This window comes from Ammospiza nelsoni, chromosome 3, assembly GCF_027579445.1.
Source record: "Ammospiza nelsoni isolate bAmmNel1 chromosome 3, bAmmNel1.pri, whole genome shotgun sequence".
Classification (NCBI taxonomy): Eukaryota; Metazoa; Chordata; class Aves; order Passeriformes; family Passerellidae; genus Ammospiza; species Ammospiza nelsoni.
In genome coordinates, this window is record NC_080635.1 from 51,459,981 (window position 1) to 51,478,846 (window position 18,866).

The window sequence follows — 18,866 nt, forward strand, 5'->3', positions numbered from 1 at the left end:
ACTGACTTGCCATCTCATGTTCACTGAATAGGGTTTTCAGAATGAGGAATCTGATTTTATTTGCATGCATATCTCAATACAAAGTACAGACTTAACTTCTTTGAAGTTCTTCTTCAAAGCATCTTCAAAGGTGGGCTTCTAGTTTGTAAGGAGATATACATGTAAATAAAATCAGAGTCAATTAAGTTTTAAATTTGCTGCCTTACAAATAACATTGTTGCCATTAAAACACTGTTACCCTTGGAGCATTTCAGTCAACAATTATAAACAAATGGTATCACCGTAATGCATGGTGGAGTTGTCAGAAAAAAAGAAGCAGTCTTTCAAAGGAAGAAAAAAGCCTTTTCTGGACCATGAATCATTATCACAATACAAAACTATGCAAAATCTCAGATAGAGATAGTCCAAACATGCCTTTTTTCTCCCTCAAACTTTGATTCTAGTGTTATCTGCAACAGGATTTCTAGTAACAAATCAAGACCATACTACCTTTAATTCTCTGCTCTTAACTTACTATTATCTTTTAAAAGAAATTAATTATTCACTATTGAATTACTTTCTCTATGAAAACATGAAATCTGATGCCTTCCAATTATCTGCCCTGTAGGCTCTGTTAAATCAGATATAAAAATAACAGAGGCACCTTAATAATAATTCTAATGTGGTGTAGTGTGCAGGGATAAGTAATTCACTTGGAGCAAAATATTTCCTGCTTGCTAAAATTTATTGTCCTCTCTGTAGTATTTGTTCCCTCCTACCGAGACACTAAACTGAAGCAGAGTTAACTGTGGAATCCAACTGCTTCCTGAATACGAAAGCAATTTTATTTTAAAAATGCTTAGTGATAGAAACATTTCCCCTTTATTTAAAAGCAGACCATCAGTCATTCTGTTTCAACTGCTGTGGTAAAAACAAAGGACACCCAGCCACCTTCCATCCAAACAGAACACCTTTAATCACACGGGGAAAACAAACCACACCTCTATATACCAACTGCATGGCAGGTACATTTACTTGCTCATATAGCATGTGAGAAATGAGCTGCATGAACACAAACATTACCAACATTTCTACCTTACCATGGAGAAGCAGTATTTATCTCACACAAAATTCCCAAATGATTGCAGAAATCTTCCTGTAAGTCTCAATTTGTCCACTTTTTGTAGCCCCCTATATATATATGCATACACATATATGTATGTGTGCAAATGAGGGTTCTATTTGGGCAGCCCTGTGACTGAGGATTTGTGTCTGGCTCACAGCCCGTGTGACTTTTGCTAGCTCTTGTTTCCCTGTAACGCATGCCAAACCAGATATCAGAAGCCCTTTGTATTACAGAATCAACTGTTTCAGCTTCTCTACCTGTCCCTGAAGTCTTGTACCACTGCCTTTTGGTGTAATGCATCTCCAGTCTCACAGAGATAAATTTCTTTCTTCTCAGTTACTTACCTGCAAACACCCTCAGGTTGTTTATTCCCACAAGTGAGCTGTCAGTGTATCAGTAGTATATCACACACCTCTTGCAACAACACTGGTCATAATGTATCAGAACTGATCCAGCTCCTCAGACCTAAACTGTGTCCTGCTGAAGGAATTACTTTGACTACAGGGTGACCTTCAGTGGATATTTTGTCCCTGTCATTCGCCTGGGAACCACTCCAAATGCACTCTCCTTTTGACAGACAATCTCCGCTTTTGGGTCTGCAGGTCTCACAGCTGTGAGACCATCCAAGTCGCAATGAGACACTGCTATTTAATAGCTCCTCAGGTCTAATTCAAGGTCCATAAAAAGGTTCAGTATCAGGGTATGACTGGAGAATCATTCTCCTGGTATCATGGATAGTTTAGACAGAGACAGGGATGCATTCTAGGTGCTGCACTCCTGTTAAGTCATGAGGTAACTTCATACTTGCTAACACCGGTAAAGCTTCTGGTCAGTGTTTTTTCACTGTGGTTGATGCAGATTATAGCACCCCTCACAGGTGGTGTGTGAATAATGTGTGAGAGTTTTCATCACAAAACATACCGTGATGAACAACACGCTTCTCAAGTCAAAAATAAGATCTCGTTGCAGTTTTAAGAAATTCAAGCTGACAAGGAGTAGAGATGGTAGATAAGTTAATTTCTCTAGGCCACAAACTACTGTCACATGTGGGGAAAACAGCTCAGGCTATCAGCCATGGGTTGGAAAGGTGTGCCGACCATTCAAGTCCACAAAGCCACGACCGGCAGGGAGCACTGAGGTGAGAAGCGATGACCAGAAACGCAATAGCGACAGCACCAGGAAATAGACTTAGTGGGGCTGAGCTCGTTCATTACTCAGGTCAGGTAGGCACACCCTGCTAATTACACTGCCTGCCTTGAAAATTAAGCTCCTGCCCGCCAACGGCTCAGGACCGAAATCCAGGTCGGAAATGACACTGAGAGCGGCATCCAACTCAGCGTGGCAGCAGGGTTTATCTGGGACGACAGCCGTTCCGGTCACATCTGTCGCGGGGACAAGGATGGGTCCCCCTTGTCCATGACACCCGTTCCCGCCCGCGGTGCCGCGGCAGAGAGAGCTGGGAGCGGGACCGGAGCGGCGGCGGGAGCGCGGGGGGCGCTGCCCCCTGCGGGCGGGGACCGGCACTGCCGGGGCCGTCCCGCCTGTCCCTGCGGGTGACACCGGCACGGCCCCGAGAGGCCCGGGCACGGCCCGCGCTGCCGCCGGGGGGGATATGGCCCCTCTGCCGACCGCTCCGCTCCCCTCCCAGCTCCACCCTCCAGGGCTACGGGAGCACGGAAACAATGAGGTTGGGAAACACCTCTGAGATCAGCGAGTTCAGCCTGTGACCGAGCACCGCCTCCTCAACCTCACCACGGCACTCAGTGCCCCGGCCCGTCTCGCCTGAACAATCACTCGGGACGGTGACTCCGCCACCTTCCAGGGCAGCCCATTCCAATGTCTAGTCACCCTTTCCGTGAAGAAATTCCTCCTAATGTCAAACCTAAACTTGCCTTGGCTCAGTTTAATACTGTGTCCTCTTGTCGTTTGGAACTTGCTGCTCCACCGGCAGCATTCCTAGCCCACATAGCTCCATGTGAATATACTGAGTTCTTCCAGCATGTCCTACTGGGGAGAATTCCTACTGCTGACCCCATCTGCAGATAGCGATGCCTTGGAACACCCGAGGATCATTTCCCGGCGGGCTCAGCTACCGCCTGTATAAGCACCGTTCAGCTGGCTGTAAACTTTTGCTAATAAACACAGGTAATAAAGGCTACAAATGAGTCAGGCCCCTGACTGGGGCTCCACAAAGTCAAACAAGAAGTTTCGCCTCTACACGAGGCAGAGCTTCCTTACACCGAGGGCAGCAGAGCACTGAACCCGCTGCCCGGGGAGGTCGCAGAGTCTCTCTGGAGACCTCAAACCGCACCCGGACGCGTTCCTGTGTCACCTGCTCTAGGAGACCCTGCCTTCGAACCCTAATGACTCTGTGATTTTCCGTACCGTGCAAATCATTAATTTGAGGTGCCCGGTGCTCAGTGAAGCCCTAAAGACCAAAAGCAGCTGAGGCCGAATCAGTACAGAGCAGGGGTTAATTACAGGCAGAGGAGAAGGCAGAGCGCTACCGCACGGCGTCAGCAGGGCAAAGGACCAGGTCGGCAGTGCGGTGTTTTTTGCCAGCGTGTTTTACCATGCGTGGACTCGGATCAAATGTTTCGGGAGAAGCCCTTGGCCGTGACGACCACTGAACGCCGGCACGCGGCCCCGCCCCGCGGGGGGTTCTGGGAGCTGTAGTCCGCCCGCGAGGGAGGCGGTGCCTTGGGGCGGGACTCCCACAATGCACCTCGCGCCGCCGCCGCCGGGCCGGGCCGCCCCTATGTCACGTGATCCGCGCGCCGGGACGAGCCGGCTGCTTCCGCGCGGCTCCGGAGGCGGGGCTTCCTTCAGGTAGGGGGCGGGGCCGGCGCGCCGCGGCGGGGCGAGGGGCTGGGGGCGAGGGGCTGGGGGCGAGGGGCTGGGGGCGAGGGGCTCCGTCCGCTTCCCGCGGCTCCCGGAGCGCAGCCGCGTCCCGAGCCTCCGCGGTAATGAAGCGGCGGTACGCGGCTGCGTCTGCCCCGGCTGCGCACAGGGGTTTCCTCATCCCGGGAGGCAGCGGCGTGTCCGCGATGGCGCCCAGGGGTGCCGTCGCCGTGCCCGGGGAGCCCTCGGCCGCCTCCGGGGTGTAACGGGTGTCAGGGGCGTGTCACCGGCGAGGAGGCGGCGGGGGAGCGCCCGGTAACGGCACACGGGTGGGCTGTGCGTGCGGAGTTGGGCCGGGCCCGTCGGTGGTGTAGGAGTGATAACAATGCGTAATAACAAAGAGCGTGTCACGGCGGTGACAGCAAGTGTGTGACAGCAATAGCAAGTGTGGGGCAGCAGCTGCGTCACAGCAGCAACGAGCCGGCACCGGCTGAGTTTCCCGCAGCAGAGGCGGTGCTGTGGCACGGGTGGGTCGCGGCATTGCCAGCTCTTGTCGGTGTTCTGCCTGCCGTGGGCCCGAGCACTCGTGGTGTTCCCTAGCCGTAAGCCACGGCACGCAGCGCTTGAGATCGTTTGGAGGTACCTGTTGGAGGATGGAGTGTTTAGGTCCTGCCCCTTCCGCTCATCGAGCAGGCCGGGCAGCTTCTCCTGGAAACTGGGTTCTCCTGCTCTCAGACATGAGTGACTGCTCATCTCTGAAGGAACTACAAGTTTCATTTCCACGAGCTGTCGTTGTACTTGCTTTTATTGTGAATGCCAGTTTTAATGGACTTTTTCTCACTTTCCTTCCCTATGAAGACATTAGTCTAGATGTAGTAAATTGGAAGAAATGGAAGAAAGGAAGATCAAGAGGAGGAGCCCCAAATCATCTTCCAGTCACTCTGCTCAGGTTGCTAACTCCAAGAAAAGCTCAGTGCCAGTCAGTAAAAGTACAGCCTTTTCCAACCCTGCCCCACAGCCTGCCGTACAAAAACCAAAGTTAAAACGGTAAGCTCGGGCCATTTGCAGACCTAGAGGCAGTGAGAGCCAGGAACTGGGCAATGCTGAGACAGTTTAAAGATTGTTTAGACTGTCTGTGACAGAAGAGCTTCAGGCTTGTGAAGTTTTGATGATGTGTCTTTTTTAGCAACATGATTTATTTTTAATGCAATATAGTGGTTATTTTATAGCAAAGGAAGGTGTTCTACACTTTTCTTGTAAACTTACTGGAATGTTACACAATGCTCTAAACTCATACCAACAGCAATTTAGCTGAAGCAGAGTATAGACTGATGTGCCTGGTGAAAGACATGAGTTGGGTGATCAGATTTGGGCATCATGTGGGAATAGTAGAGCCCCAGATGTACAGCTGTGAGGAACAAATAAAATATTACATGACTTCAAGGTTGGAACTGACAACTGTGGCAGGAAATGAAGGACATAAATTGAACAGGATGAGCTAGAACTGGAATTTCCAGGTGTTTTGTGACTGGGGACCTCTCAGCTGGGGGAGTGTCTTGAGTAAAGAGAGACATTCAGTTCTTCAGAAAGTACCACATCAGAATAGTTTGTGGTTTTTTGATGATAAGTTGGTTTCAGTTTGAGAACATTAATTTACCTGCATGTTAGAAAATGAGTTTTTTGGCTGTGGCAGACACAGTACATAAATAAAGGAAGAGGAATTTTAAAGGGAAATGTTAGCTGGGGAGAGGCAGCAGAAAATTTACTGACCTCTGAGTTTTAGCTGAAGATTAAATACAGAACTGTCAGCATCAGCACAGAGAGTCTGTTTGAAGGATGCAGTATTGGCCTGATAAATAATTAATTTCTGCAATGTAAGTCTATACATTATTTTTCAGGAAAACTGTGTTAATACTTAGAGGGAAATATTAGTAGATACTAATGAGCTATAAATTGGTGGCTTCTTCAGTTGACTGAACAGTCTACTCAAGTCTCAGTATTATCCTGGGATTTACTAGAAATTAATTTCTTGCAGTCCAAAAGATTGTGTAGAGAAGAAAATGTCCTTTTTGCTGTAAGTTCTGGCCATTCTTGCACAATTGTTAAACTTACCAAGCAGTGCTAATACAGATAATTGTTTGAACTTATCAAGCAGGAGAGGTAATTGACATAATAATGTGAGGATGAACTGCTGCTGTGATAATGGAGCAAGAGTATTTAATTAATTTTCACTTTACTGCAAGAATCCAATGAAGTAAGTTCTCAAAGACTAATAGTTTATTTTATTACACATCAGAATTGGGTAGAAAAATGGGTGACCTGTCTGTAGTACAAACCTTTAAGTCTGAAACTGAAGCAGAACCTAAACTGAGTTGCTCTGAGTTGAACTGGAAATGGTGATTGTTGGACTGCTGGTTGTTTCTATAGCATATAGTCTATATGATGTTTTATAGACTACAGAAGCTCTTGGGCTGGACAAAGAATTGTTATTTCCCATAAGACAGAGAGAATTTGCAGAGCATGGAAAGGATAGGCCTTACTGTGCTTTAAACCCCATTATCTTCACTAATTAAATAAAGCCTCTTTTTTAAGTCTGTGATTTTTTAAAATATCCCATAGTATCCTAAATTAAAATCTTTAGGCTGAGATTTTTTCACTGGATCAGGTTCTGAACAGATTCATCACAAGGCTGCAGGACAGTCTCCTACCTGAACTGTATTAGGATGCAGCCTGTCTGTCTGTCTGTCTCTGGGTCAGAGAAGGAACATGCTGCTTCTCACTGGTAGCTGTCTGTTTAGTTTCCATATTGGTTGTGTGTTCACAGGGATTTAACATGGTTTTTAATTTTCATCCATGTAGTTCCTGTGGGCACTTGGTGCTCTGAATAAGTGCTATGCCTAGAGAGAAGTGTATGGGATGCAGGGATTTGGATGATTTTCTTGCAGGAAGGGTTGTAGAGCATTTTTAGCAATTTGATGTTTGGGCATGGACTAGTTTCATTTGGTACATTAGAGTAGTGGGAGAGTGGTTTTGATGGTGAGATTTACAAAATTGGGATGTTATTTGTGAGTTGAAAGAAAGAACTCTAGGAAAATCTATGTGGAAGCAAGGCCACCTTCCAAAGCTTATAACCAGCTGTTTTCCACACGGGTTGGAATCTACAGATGTTTGTGACAAGAGGACAGTATGATTTTTGAGGGGGGTTCTCTCTGGCCTGCAGATGCTTTTTGGGTGATTTTATGTAGATCATGTCTGCCTGGGGAAGTGGTGGAATCACCATCCCTGGAAATGTTAAAAAATCATGGGTGTGGTGCTTGAGGATGTGGGTTAGTGGTGAACATGGCTGTGCTGGGTTAATGGTTGGACTTGATGATCTTAGAGGTCTTCTCAGTGCTAATGCCCTATTGTCACTGCTGGGTAGTGCTGGCCCACTTTAGGTTACTGAGATGGCCATCACAGATGTGTGGTCCAAGCAGACTGGTGGAACCCTTCATTTTGCAGTATCAAAATGCTGAGATAGTGATGTTCTTTATTTGTCAGACAAGCTGGAGGTCCAGTGTTTATCTTAAAAGCAGTGACTGAAATATGCACTATGTATTTCTCATTTAATTTTCAAAGCTCAGATGTACACTTGCTTACATTTCAAATTTACAGTGGAATTGAAAGCAGGAAGTAATTGTTTTGTTCATTTTTTTTTTTTTAGCGTAATCAAAGAGAAAGCCAAACCTCCAGGAGCTGAAGCAAAAGGGGCACAGGCAGCACCAATTCAGCATTCTTTTCTCACAGATGTATCAGATGTCCAGGAAATGGAAAGGGGACTTCTGAGTCTCTTGAATGACTTCCACTCTGGCAAACTTCAGGCATTTGGTAAGTGCATGAATTGTGTGTGTACAATAGTTGTTTTTTATAGCTGTACAGTGGTAACATTTGCAAACAAGTGTGCTGCATGGACAGACTGCCACATGAAATCAACATAATTAATACATCTTACTGCATTTTAAAATTGCAGTCGCGTTGTAACGTTGTCTGTGTTGTGAGATTATTCACATGCCATTCCATTATCCCTTCCACCTTTCCTTAAGATACCAAGTTTAAAATAACTTCTTTATGTAGGAAGAAGTAACTGTCTTTAGCACCCAGTTTTGTTGCATATGAACATTTAAGACTATTGGTAACAACTTTTATGAAATTCAGTGCAAGCTGCGTTTTACCCAGGTTACTCTTCTGTCTTAGCTTTTTAGTATTTTTACAGCCTTAGAGTTGATGGAGGTTTTAGAAGAAATATTGCACATTTTTGCATTCTTTTCTCCCTTGTACTAAGTAGAAAAATGTATGTGTAGTTTTGCAAGTTTAGTGTTAGGTAAACGTGTCAATTCCACTCTGATTTTACAAAAGAACCTGAAAAGTTTGTATTATATCAATCATCTGTTTCAAGAAAGCAACCCTTAGCAAAATCAGAATTGGAAAGAAGGTTTTTTTTTGACGGAATTTTAAGTTAAAATACAGGGCCTTTCTGAATCAGAGAAAAACGCAAGAGTATAGAAAAACCACATGCATTCTAAAAAACTCTGAGAACATTGGATAGCTACTGTAAATTCAGCACAACACAGCAACAAATGGGATGACAGAAACTTCAACAGGGAAACCACCAAGAAAGCAAATGTACTTGTAAAATTGATGTTTAAATTCTCTAATGTAGAAAGCTGCATTTCTCTTCTCCGATGTAAAAAGTTGCATCTTCATATCTTCATTTTCACTCTTGGGTTTCTTTATATGAAGTTTTTACTTGTTTTAGGAAATGAATGTTCCATAGAGCAGATGGAGCACGTGCGGAGTATGCAGGAGAAGCTTGCTCGCCTCAATCTGGAGCTCTATGGGGAGATGGAAGAACTCCCTGAAGACAAAAGAAAACTGGCCAGTGATTCCAACCTGGATAGACTGCTGTCAGATGTAAGTACTGGGAAGGCAGAAATCATGGAGCTTAGCCCACGGCAAAGCTTGGTTCAGGAAAACACCGCCCCTGTGTGCGCAGTGATTTACAGTTGAGGAGAACGTAGCTTTTCAATGAACCAAGGTGTGTCCTGCCCTCCTCTGGGTTCTGAGAGAACACAGGAGCTGTTTTCATTTGTTACAGCTGCTGGTTGCTTTGGGGAGGGGAGCAGGCTGGCTGCAAGCTGCCTGAGCCTGTCAGCCTGCTTAGGGACAGCCCATGTACTAGGGAACTATGACCACTTTCCCTGCAGTCCATCTTCCTACATCTGGGGAAGGTGACACACAACAAAGAATACAGATCTGTACATTCTACACTTTGTCTAGTGTATTTCCATAAAAACCAGAATTGTTAAAATTTCTTTAAATTTCTTGAGATCAGCACATTTGGAAACCTAATTTCCAAACTTAATTGGGAACTTAGCTCATTGTATGGAATTCAGTATAGGTTTGATTTTTGTAAGAAATCATACATTTCAACCCAAACTGTTAGTTATATCCTTCATTAATGTGTTAATTTCAGCATACCAGCATAATTGCTGCATTTCTTTGACTAACTGAAGTGCCATTTCTCATAATTTCTACATTTATCTTGCAGCTAGAAGAACTAAATTCATCTATGTATCCTTTTCCTAAAATGTTTATTTTGCATTTAATTACTAACAGTAGTCAAATTGCAGTGTGTTTCCCTAGTAACTGATGCCTTTACAAGAGTCAGATTCCTTTGATAATGCTTTGTGTTGTTTTTTCATTTTACACAGAATCAAAGTGCAAATCCAGGTGTTTATTTTCCACATTCCTCTGAGCACTGCAAAGCTCAGTACCTAGAGTTGTAGTTAATTGTGATGCTGTGCTTTCAAATTAGTACTATAATACAGCATCAGTTTTTAGGTTCTTCCAATACCTAAGTGACTGTATCTTAACACATGTAATTATAGGTTGTTTTCTCACCTGGTGATTTATTTAGCTACCATGTTCCACTTGTGTACCATATTGTATTGTCAGTGGCAAAACCCATCAGCAGCAGCCTCTTTCTGCATCCATCTTATTGAGACATTCTGGAACAAACATCCATAGTAATATTCCTTCAACAATATTCAGAGGCATCTGTCCCACTGATAAGTGAATTCTATTACCTTTTCATTTTTTTCTAGAAATGTGTGTGGTTGTTTATAACTGCTTGACCGTGGAGAGTGAGCTGACCTAATTTTTTATTTCTGGGGTCAGGTACTTCAGCAGAGCTTAGGAACTGGACAAATGTGTGCTCTTAGCCCACAGAGGAGATAAAGCTGAATGTCTCAGCTTGTCTTTCACACTGTGCTTTTGATAAGGCAGGATGGCAGTGGAGGAGTGTAGCACTCAGTTTACTCTGCAGTCTGGTTATTTCTGTTGTTGCTGTCTTGTTCATGCCTTATATGTATGTGAAAGTGTTATTCCTTAATGATTTGCTTCAGCCAAAAGCTACATTTAGCTGATGCTCAAGATATTCCAAATGGTACTACAGGCTGAGAGAGAACATCTTTGTCAGTCTGGATTCTCCAGCTTTGCTTTTGTTTTTCTGGACAATGGAATCAAGAAGAGTTGTGACTTTGTGTTGTTTTTTAATTTTACACAACAAAGAATCAAAGTGCAAATCCAGGTGTTTATTTTGCACATTCCTCTGAGCACTGCATTATGCCAGGGCTCAGTACCTAGAGTTGTACTTAATTGTGATGCTGTGCTTTTTATTACTGCCTTACTTAACAGAAAAACTGGAGAAACTAAGAAATATATTTCTTCTGCTCAGTGTTCATATGGTTGCAAGTGGTACATGTATGTAAGTTCATTGGCATTTCTCCAGTTTTTATGAAGGTACTGATAATGTTGCCTTTCTGATCATTATACAGACAATCTGCTCACTGTCTCTTTAGTGTTTTGTTGATTGGTGATGCCACAGATAATTTATTGTTAATAAAGTGAAAAGTTTTAAATATATGATGTTTCGTTTGCAGAAGCTGCTATTGGTTTGGCTGTGTGAGGAAGATGAGTTTTAGCATTGTCCAAATGTTTGCAGTTTATGTTTTTCCATGCTATGAATAACTATATAATCTCACCAAATTAGAATTAGTGTGCATGCTAACAGTCTACATAAATTAAGTATTGTGAAAATCCAAAACTGGGTAAATAGTTACTGTTCAATAAATCTAGGATAATCAATTTTGTAGTTACTCTGATGTTGTAAATAGATGATACCAATTGATGATACCAATTAATTGGTGTCAACTTTATGCGCACAGCCAGAGGGAAAAAAAAATCTGTATTAGTATAAAATCAGGCTGGTTTTAGATCCAAAATTTCTATCACCATGCCTTTGGTTCTAGATTTATTTTATATTCAGTTTTTAGGTAATACATTCAGATTCCACACTGACTTTACACTTACTGAACACGGAATGGAATTTTTATCCTTCTTCCTGAGTGCAAAGCTTTCATCAGCCCAGAGTGGGCATGTGGCCAGGAAATAGAAGAACTTCGCTTAAATAAAGCTTTACAAAGAGACTTGTGGCACACATCCACAAGACCTGTACATTTCTCTCTCTTAAGTAAAAAAAAAAAAAAAAAAGAAAAATCAGTCATTGTAATAGACCATAATTTTCCTAATATTTGGAAATAGTAAGATTAATATGAGACCTCCAACTTACAGCTCTTTAATCATATTAAGCCACAAAAACCAGAACATGAAATAACCAAGAACAATTCTCAACAAACTGAGAGGCTAGGACCAGACTGAATGAATGAGTAGTTTGCAAATTATCTGATCATCCTGATCAATGCAATATTGCAGAATCAAGCTGTAATACTAAAACACGTACAGTCTAACAGTTAAGCAAGTGCTAATACAAGAAATACTATACAGAACTCTAAAAATTGCAATGCAGGTGTGAAGGAAAATAGGTGTATGTTAGAACAAAAATCTATGCCATCTTCATGAAAATTTTAAACCCAAAATCCTACCTTACAATCCAAATTACATCTACTGTCAATTTTAGACAGTACTCACTTTGGATTAATTCAGATCAAGACAGTTTTGAGCTGTGATAGCTAAAATGCAACCCCCCCTACATCAAGATGTAATAATCTTTTCCACAAGAGAAAATAAAGTCTACATGAAGAGGTATTTGCAAAAAGGAAGTTTTAAAACCTAAAAAAAAAAAATTAAATAATTAATGTTCTAAAATGCTAGGGGACAAAAGGATAAAAAACACTGACAAAATTGGTTTTGATATGAAAAGTTCTGAGACATCAATTTTAGCACATTTTTTGGTTAGCAAATTCACTATGGAGGCAATGTTTGTAAAAACCATAGAATCTGTCAAATTTTCCAGCCTCTTAATTTTGAAGAAAATGAATAATAATGTGAATAATTAATGATTTTCCACAGAACATTCTTACTTTAATGCTACTTTATGTCAAAAGGCTAAATGCAAAGTAAACCAGGGAATATGTGCTTTTTATGTACCCTTCTACAGCAAAAGGACCTCCTGATTGGTCTATGATCTCTTGGTGACTTTGGATGAGAAGGCAGGTGACCAAGTTCCTCACAAGGGCAGTGAAAGACAATGGATTGAAGCTCTAGAAGAAAGGCTTGTTATAAACTGAACCACTCTTCTTCCAAAGGCAGGATATGTAACAGAAAAATCAAGTAACATGCTTGAGGCATAGCACTTCTGCATTTTCTGATAGAATACAATGAATTACAACTTCCTACAAAATTCCTTTCATTTTTTTTCTTGAAACATACTCTGTATTTCCATACCTTAACTCAAGCTTTCTGTCAGTTCAAGCTATGCAAAATAAGGCACAAAAGCACTTAGTAGAGTGCTGAATTTCACAGCATTTTAATGAAATACACACCTAAGTTAACACAGGGATTCCCAAAGTATTTCCTTTGCCTTCTGCAGAGAAATCGTATATTGCTGAAACTCCTTACTATACATAAATTTCTTGCTAAGTTTGACACAGCCAGTCAGGGATGCTGGGCCTTCAGAAGCTCTTAGGTGAGTGTTCACAGTAGCTGTTGTAATGCTTATTTCCCTTCCTGCTCCTCCAGCTGTCAGGAAAATAATGGATTTTCAATATGAAATCAATTGATTTTGTTAATATGCAACAGTCTTTCAAATACCAGTGTTCCTTACTTGCCTTTTGGTTGGACACTAAAAACCACAGGCCCTTGGTACAAGACAGTCCTGATCCAGAGGGCAGTTTGTTACAATGACCTTGTTCCACCCCACGGACCATCCCCTCTTCTGTCAGATTCAATGCAGCCTTACTTGAGCCAAAGGCAGAAAAGCAGTCAGAGCTCTGAGGTGAAGTGACAGCAAGAGGCAGCACTGCAGCTCTCAGGGATACACCACAGAGTGTACGTGCACTGCAGAGCACGATGTAGCTCCCATGTCCCACACACTGCGAAACAATACAGCCACACACGGTTCAACCGCAGTACTGCCAGAATGTGGGTTTCCATCAACATACCACTGAATGTCAGCTTAAATTGCTTTAACTATTTATGATGTTTTGGTAATTTCATAGGCCTCTCATAAATGAGACCAGTCAAAAGAACAGAGTAATTTCAGCCGCTTCCAGATTAAATTAATCAATATCCGTAAGAGTGAAAGTGTCAAGAATATATTCTACCAGAGATGAAATAGAATTCATCTAGCTTTCTGTGGCCCAGAATGCTGGTGAAGTGTGATAAACAGTACTAAGAGTCTTCTTGAAGCTTTATATTTAAGCTGTGAGATCACAAACTTCATGTTTCATCATCACAATACCAATTTTTTTAGTATTATAACTAAACAAAGGCTGTTTTGGACAATAATTTAAATGCAAGACATTGAATACCTATATAAGGTACTGGGAAATCACTTTGAAACACACTAACAGTGTACAACCAGGTACAACTAGTGTACAATCAGTATATGCTTTAGGTACAAACAATGTACAGCCTACCTTTAAAGCAGAAACTGCACCTTTAAAACCCATTTGCCAATTCAAAGAAATATTACTCAAAGGAAATTACACAGTATTCAACTTCCCCCCTCCATGTCCCCAGACAAAAGCAATTAATTCAAAGACTCCTGTGAAGTTTATATTTTGCTTATGTACTGTCAGGACAACCCTATATTGTCTCATTTGGTTATTGGTATGTAGACATTATTAACATCTTTCCTATACAATCCCAAGTTCGTTGTTAAAACTATTACAAGAACATAGCATTTAATTTTTTTTTTTTTTTTTTTTTTTTTGTTTTTAGATAATGAAGTCCTTGGTTTTCATGTGTTTTCCTCCAGACAGCGGTATGATCAAAGATTTGTACATCAATATATGTGGCAAGAGAAGCATGCTGCATAAGCATGCAAATATATTCAAAATAAACAAGTTGTTTCTTTATCTTCCCCACAGAGTAAGAACTGCATTGTTATTACTCACTTAGAAGTACTGTGCTTTTGCAACACATTACAATTTCATGAAACTACATTCCACTAGAAACTAAGATTAGGATGAGCTGGGAGTCAGGAGACAATGATTTACTATTTTTTACCATTTTAGGAAAAAGTGATTAAGGCCAGGCCACCCATAAAGTGACATTTAGAGAAACTGCACAGCTGAAACCAGAAGAGTAATTCTCAACTCTGCCCTAATGAAGAGAAACACAGCACACCCCATCCATAAGGGACAGAGACATGTCACACAAGAAACAATGCTGCAAATTTATTTTCTTTAAGTTTTTATAACCTCAACTTTGTTTATCTCACATAAGACATTTTCAGTAATATGAGATCATCTAGTTCATCACAATTGCAAGGAAAATGAGGTGCATGTGAAGTACAAAAAAATTTGAAAATACTCGCTTACATTGGATAGACTTAGAATACTGCTCAAAACAAAGTGGCTTTTCAGCTTTTTACCTTTGCATTTTGGAAATCTTCTCTGCAGTCCTAAGATAGGCAATGAATGGAGAAAAAAGCAACTCCAAAGCAGGTGGAATGAAGAAAGAGGCACATTATTAGGAGACACAAAAGAAACACAAACGAGAAGAGACACTTCCAATGACAAAGTCCAGAGAAAAACATTTCCCAGGTGTTTCAGAAAGGCCTGCTGCTGTCCATCCATCCCAGCTGGGTACATCAATCACACTCCATACTATTTAGTAGTCTACATTTATACTTGCAATAGAGAGAGCACCTCTTTTGTACTGTACGTAATTTCCTTGCCCCAAAGAGCTTACAATCTTAAGTTCATACAAAAGAATGCATCAAGTAGCTGGATCAAGATCAAAGAAATGAGAGAGACAGGGAGATAATTTTGTAAGGGATTAAAGTTGGGTTACATTACTAAATGAGGTAACTTCTGAACATCATTGGCAGTGATGTTCTTAAGACATTAAGTAGTTTTTCAGTTAGAAGGTCTTCTGATCATGAAAAACTGGTTTAAAATGTACAGAATGATGCGTTAAAAGTAATCCACAAAAATTCTTAAAAATAGACTTGTTGGCAAGACACAAAAAGGTTCAGATTGCCAAAGTTCTTCACTTTAGACAATAACTTGTCATTCTATTAGGAAGATATGGATGTTAGAGAAATTCGTATGTACATGTAACATTTGAATGTAAAAGGCTTTTTACATTTAAGCTTAAAACGTTAAATTCTGATTTAAGAATCCTGTTGCTATAAACACAGGCTTAATACTTAAATACTAATATGAAAATAGTGTTATTTAAAAAATGTATTTTAAACTTTAAAATAAACTATGGACAAGATACAGTTGGTTCAAAAGATCAACATTCTTTAACTGCAGTGACTCCTTTTCCTGCTTTTTAAAAAAGGGAAAAACTTTTTCCCACTCTGTTCCTCCTACTTGTCAGTTATAATAGAAGTGATCAGTCCATCAACTTTAAAGTTTTAGTTTACATTGGGGAGGGTCATTTGTTTTGCTGGGTTTTTCTTAACATTTCCCTATTCATATATAGTTTTCTGAAGTCAAAGCCTTGCACTTTAAATAATATTTATACGTCACCTTTGTGACCATTTAGCTATCATTTCTTAATCCCTTTACATGCAAACAGAAACTACCATATTTCATGCAACTATGACATCCTTTCATACCAGAGAATTTCGCTTTTGGTTATATACATAAACCATCTGCAACACTTCCTTGACATTTGAAAAAGTAAAAGTAGTAAAAATTCACCATAATTATCCAGTCTGTTTATGACAACCAAAAAGAGAAATACTTATTTTTCACCGTAACAGCATAACCAGTGGTAAATCTGACTTGACCTATCCTTTTGGAAGGGAAGCAGATGTTAAGAGAATTTCATTTATGCACAGAAGTGAGAATGTGATGTTAAGGACTGCTGGCAGAGGATGATTTATCTTTAATTTTTAAAGGAATTTTTTGAGGAAATCAAACCAGATATTAAGCCTAAAGAACAATAGATATATTTGACCCAAGTCAATACTAACATTTACTTTTTAGAAATTACATTTGTATTAAATTTTCTTACAGGAGGATACAAAAGGAGTATAGCCACAGATTACCAAGAGAATCACTTCTGATCAACAGCTAAAAATGAAGGAAGAAAATGGCCAAGATTACAATCAATCACTTCTTGTACATGCCACAAAACTACAAGAAATTACCTGCAATCCTGTAATAAAACCCTCCCCCTTATTTGAATGAGTTTCAATTCCCAGGTAAAGATGAATCAACAAAATTAAAATATTGTGCTGTTTTATTGGTGTAAAAATCACACAATTGCTAGTTCTGATTCTGCAGAGATACATCCATGCAGTTAAACATCTATGATCCCACAGCCAGAAGAAGCCATTAAATAGAATATCTGCTGTTAGTCAGCAATTAATGCAAATTTACATATGAGATCAAAATGTGTGTATCGTACAATATACAACAAATCCTAATACAGTACATCAACCTGAAGAGCAAGATACACTCAAGGAACTCTGTTAATAGTGAAGCCTGTCTATATGCCAGAGAAGTAAGGCCTGGAAACAAGATGACAGAAGGTACCCCAGAATTCCTAAGAAGCAAAACTGTTCATTTTTTGTTTTATATTTTTTTTTTGCTGGGAATTAGAAGTTTATAGAGGTATTGACACATTACTTGACAATACAATTTGTTATAGTGAAGACTGGTGGATGTGATCTGCTATTAAAAGGTAACGTGTGAGACATGCAATTACAGGTGGTGCTTAGATAATGTGCAATTAATGTTTGGGACCTACACCCAACTCTTTTCACAAAAGGGAGAACTAAAGAAGACCTGTTTGATAGACTACCAATTGTGCCATAAATGCTTCTACGCATGCGGCTGAATCAGGATCATGAATGGATAACATGTGAACACCTGGCAATCTGTGGTCACATACTCTGTAATGTATGCAACAAAAATCACAACATCCAATCCAGTTGATATGGCAAACAGCCTGCAAGAACTCTTCCAACCTGAGTAAGCTGGGGAATTGCAAAGAGGCAGGCTTTCTAGAATCGTGAACAATTTCCAATTGTGAAAGGCAGCTTGGGAAGTAACATTGGCTGATGACAGATTAGTAGTTTGTCTCTTTTCTGGCACAATAAAATAAATGCCATAGTGAATGAAGAGTTTATGTGCTTAAAGGTTAAAATCAACTGATTAGCAACCTTCTTCTGCAAAGATGTTTCAACAGGAAAAAAAAACTATGAAAAAATTCCAGTTGGCAATTTTGGTGACAAACTCTGCAAACTCAAGTCCAACAAAGATCACGGATGCCCACAGAGAAAGATGTGAGAGGCAGTGTCACATTCAAGGAAAAAGTAGTAGTTTTTTTTTTTCTTTCTGTACTGAAATTAAAATATTTAAAATACAAAAGTGGACAAATTGACAAAACAGAACCACAACATTTAATGTAGAATAGAGTGCATTGAGCTAGATGCATGGATATTTAAATAGGCCTTGAAACCAATACCCCTTTCAAAATTAGTAAATTCACAGTTAACGGCAGTAGGCTTAGAGGTGAGAGAAGGGTCGAAGTTGTTCCAGTTGGACTTCCAGGGAGATTCTCTCTTCAAGAACATCCTACAAAAGAAAGATTTTCTAGTGACAGTCCACAGGGAATGAGTACTGAAAATTTCCTCATGCCATCAAAACCTGCTTCAGTCTGAAAACTAACTTAGATTCTAGACTCTCGGTAACTCCTCCTAGACACTGAATAGAAGACTGCCTGGATGGTAATTACGTATCATTGGAAATCACTACTTTGCTCAAAGGTGATGCCAAGTATTTTTTTTCTTTCAAAGCACCCAAACCCAAACTTGTAACCAGACGCAAACCCAACTATAATATTTTCAAATGAAGTCTAAAATGTTAAGGGGGTAAGCTCTCACCTGAATTAAGACTATTGGAAAACTCAGTTTTTGTCCCCGGTTTTTCCTCCTATGTGAATTTCTAAGTGAAATTCAGGCTTGAGTTTTTAAAATCACCTAACTTCTATTCCAGACAGTATCTTATTAACTCATGTGTTCATTTAAGATACTTTTAAAAATTATCTTCATAGTTAAAATTAGTTATCTTAGGTAAGAAAGATGGCAGGCAAAAGACATTAAGCCGATGCCTACAGATAGCTCTAAAACAATGATAGCTGACCTAGATAAGCAAATTGCTATTGTTGCACTAATTATTAAACTGCAAGTTTTGTACTTCAGATTATTGTATTTGTTTAAAAATATTTATGACTTATAATTTTACTAAGACTTTAAGGCTTGCTTTTTCCTTCAGAAGAACACAGATCACTTAAGCTGCCCCTCTCAGTACTGCTTTTAATGTATGTGATGATGACAACAGGTAACCTAGTATTGATAATGTGAGGTAAAATTTTAGTGTAGCTAAAAGCAGAT

The 18,866-nt window shown here is 40.4% G+C and overlaps 2 protein-coding genes across 21 annotated transcripts in view; one reads left to right on the forward strand and one right to left on the reverse strand.

The window, feature by feature from the left end:
* Nucleotides 1-3,849: 3,849 nt before the first annotated feature.
* On the forward strand, nt 3,850-17,547 carry CCDC28A (coiled-coil domain containing 28A). 7 transcript variants are annotated; one of them, XR_009418087.1, is made up of 5 exons: nt 4,595-4,993; nt 7,650-7,813; nt 8,726-8,896; nt 9,534-9,556; nt 10,390-11,131. XR_009418087.1 is itself a non-coding variant. In XM_059468815.1 (5 exons), exons 1-5 carry the CDS (start codon nt 4,836-4,838, stop codon nt 10,442-10,444), a joined length of 555 nt encoding a protein of 184 aa, XP_059324798.1. In that variant the 5' UTR covers nt 4,595-4,835; the 3' UTR covers nt 10,445-11,131. The 7 variants fall into 7 exon arrangements, 6 of the variants coding, with proteins under 6 accessions (XP_059324793.1, XP_059324795.1, XP_059324794.1 ...); XM_059468815.1 differs by having other exon boundaries at nt 8,742-8,896; XM_059468810.1 differs by lacking the exons at nt 9,534-9,556; nt 10,390-11,131 and adding an exon at nt 3,850-3,934 and having other exon boundaries at nt 4,805-4,993; nt 8,742-8,992.
* The window catches only part of REPS1 (RALBP1 associated Eps domain containing 1), a 63,992-nt gene continuing 59,798 nt past the window's right edge, over nt 14,673-18,866 (reverse strand). For all 14 annotated transcript variants that reach the window (XM_059468804.1, XM_059468808.1, XM_059468803.1 and 11 more), the window contains one exon: nt 14,673-18,048. In XM_059468804.1, coding sequence (XP_059324787.1) covers nt 17,980-18,048 — 69 coding nt within the window. In that variant the 3' untranslated portion in view covers nt 14,673-17,979. The remainder of the gene's footprint in view (nt 18,049-18,866) is intronic.

Excerpts from the sequence above, each read along its gene's own strand:
- CCDC28A (XM_059468810.1), top strand. The coding sequence starts at position 4,836 with ATGGAAGAAAGGAAGATCAAGAGGAGGAGCCCCAAATCATCTTCCAGT. Across the intron at positions 4,994-7,649 it reads CAAAAACCAAAGTTAAAACG|CGTAATCAAAGAGAAAGCCA; the intron begins GTAAGCTCGGGC and ends TTTTTTTTTTAG. Across the intron at positions 7,814-8,741 it reads TGGCAAACTTCAGGCATTTG|GAAATGAATGTTCCATAGAG; the intron begins GTAAGTGCATGA and ends TACTTGTTTTAG.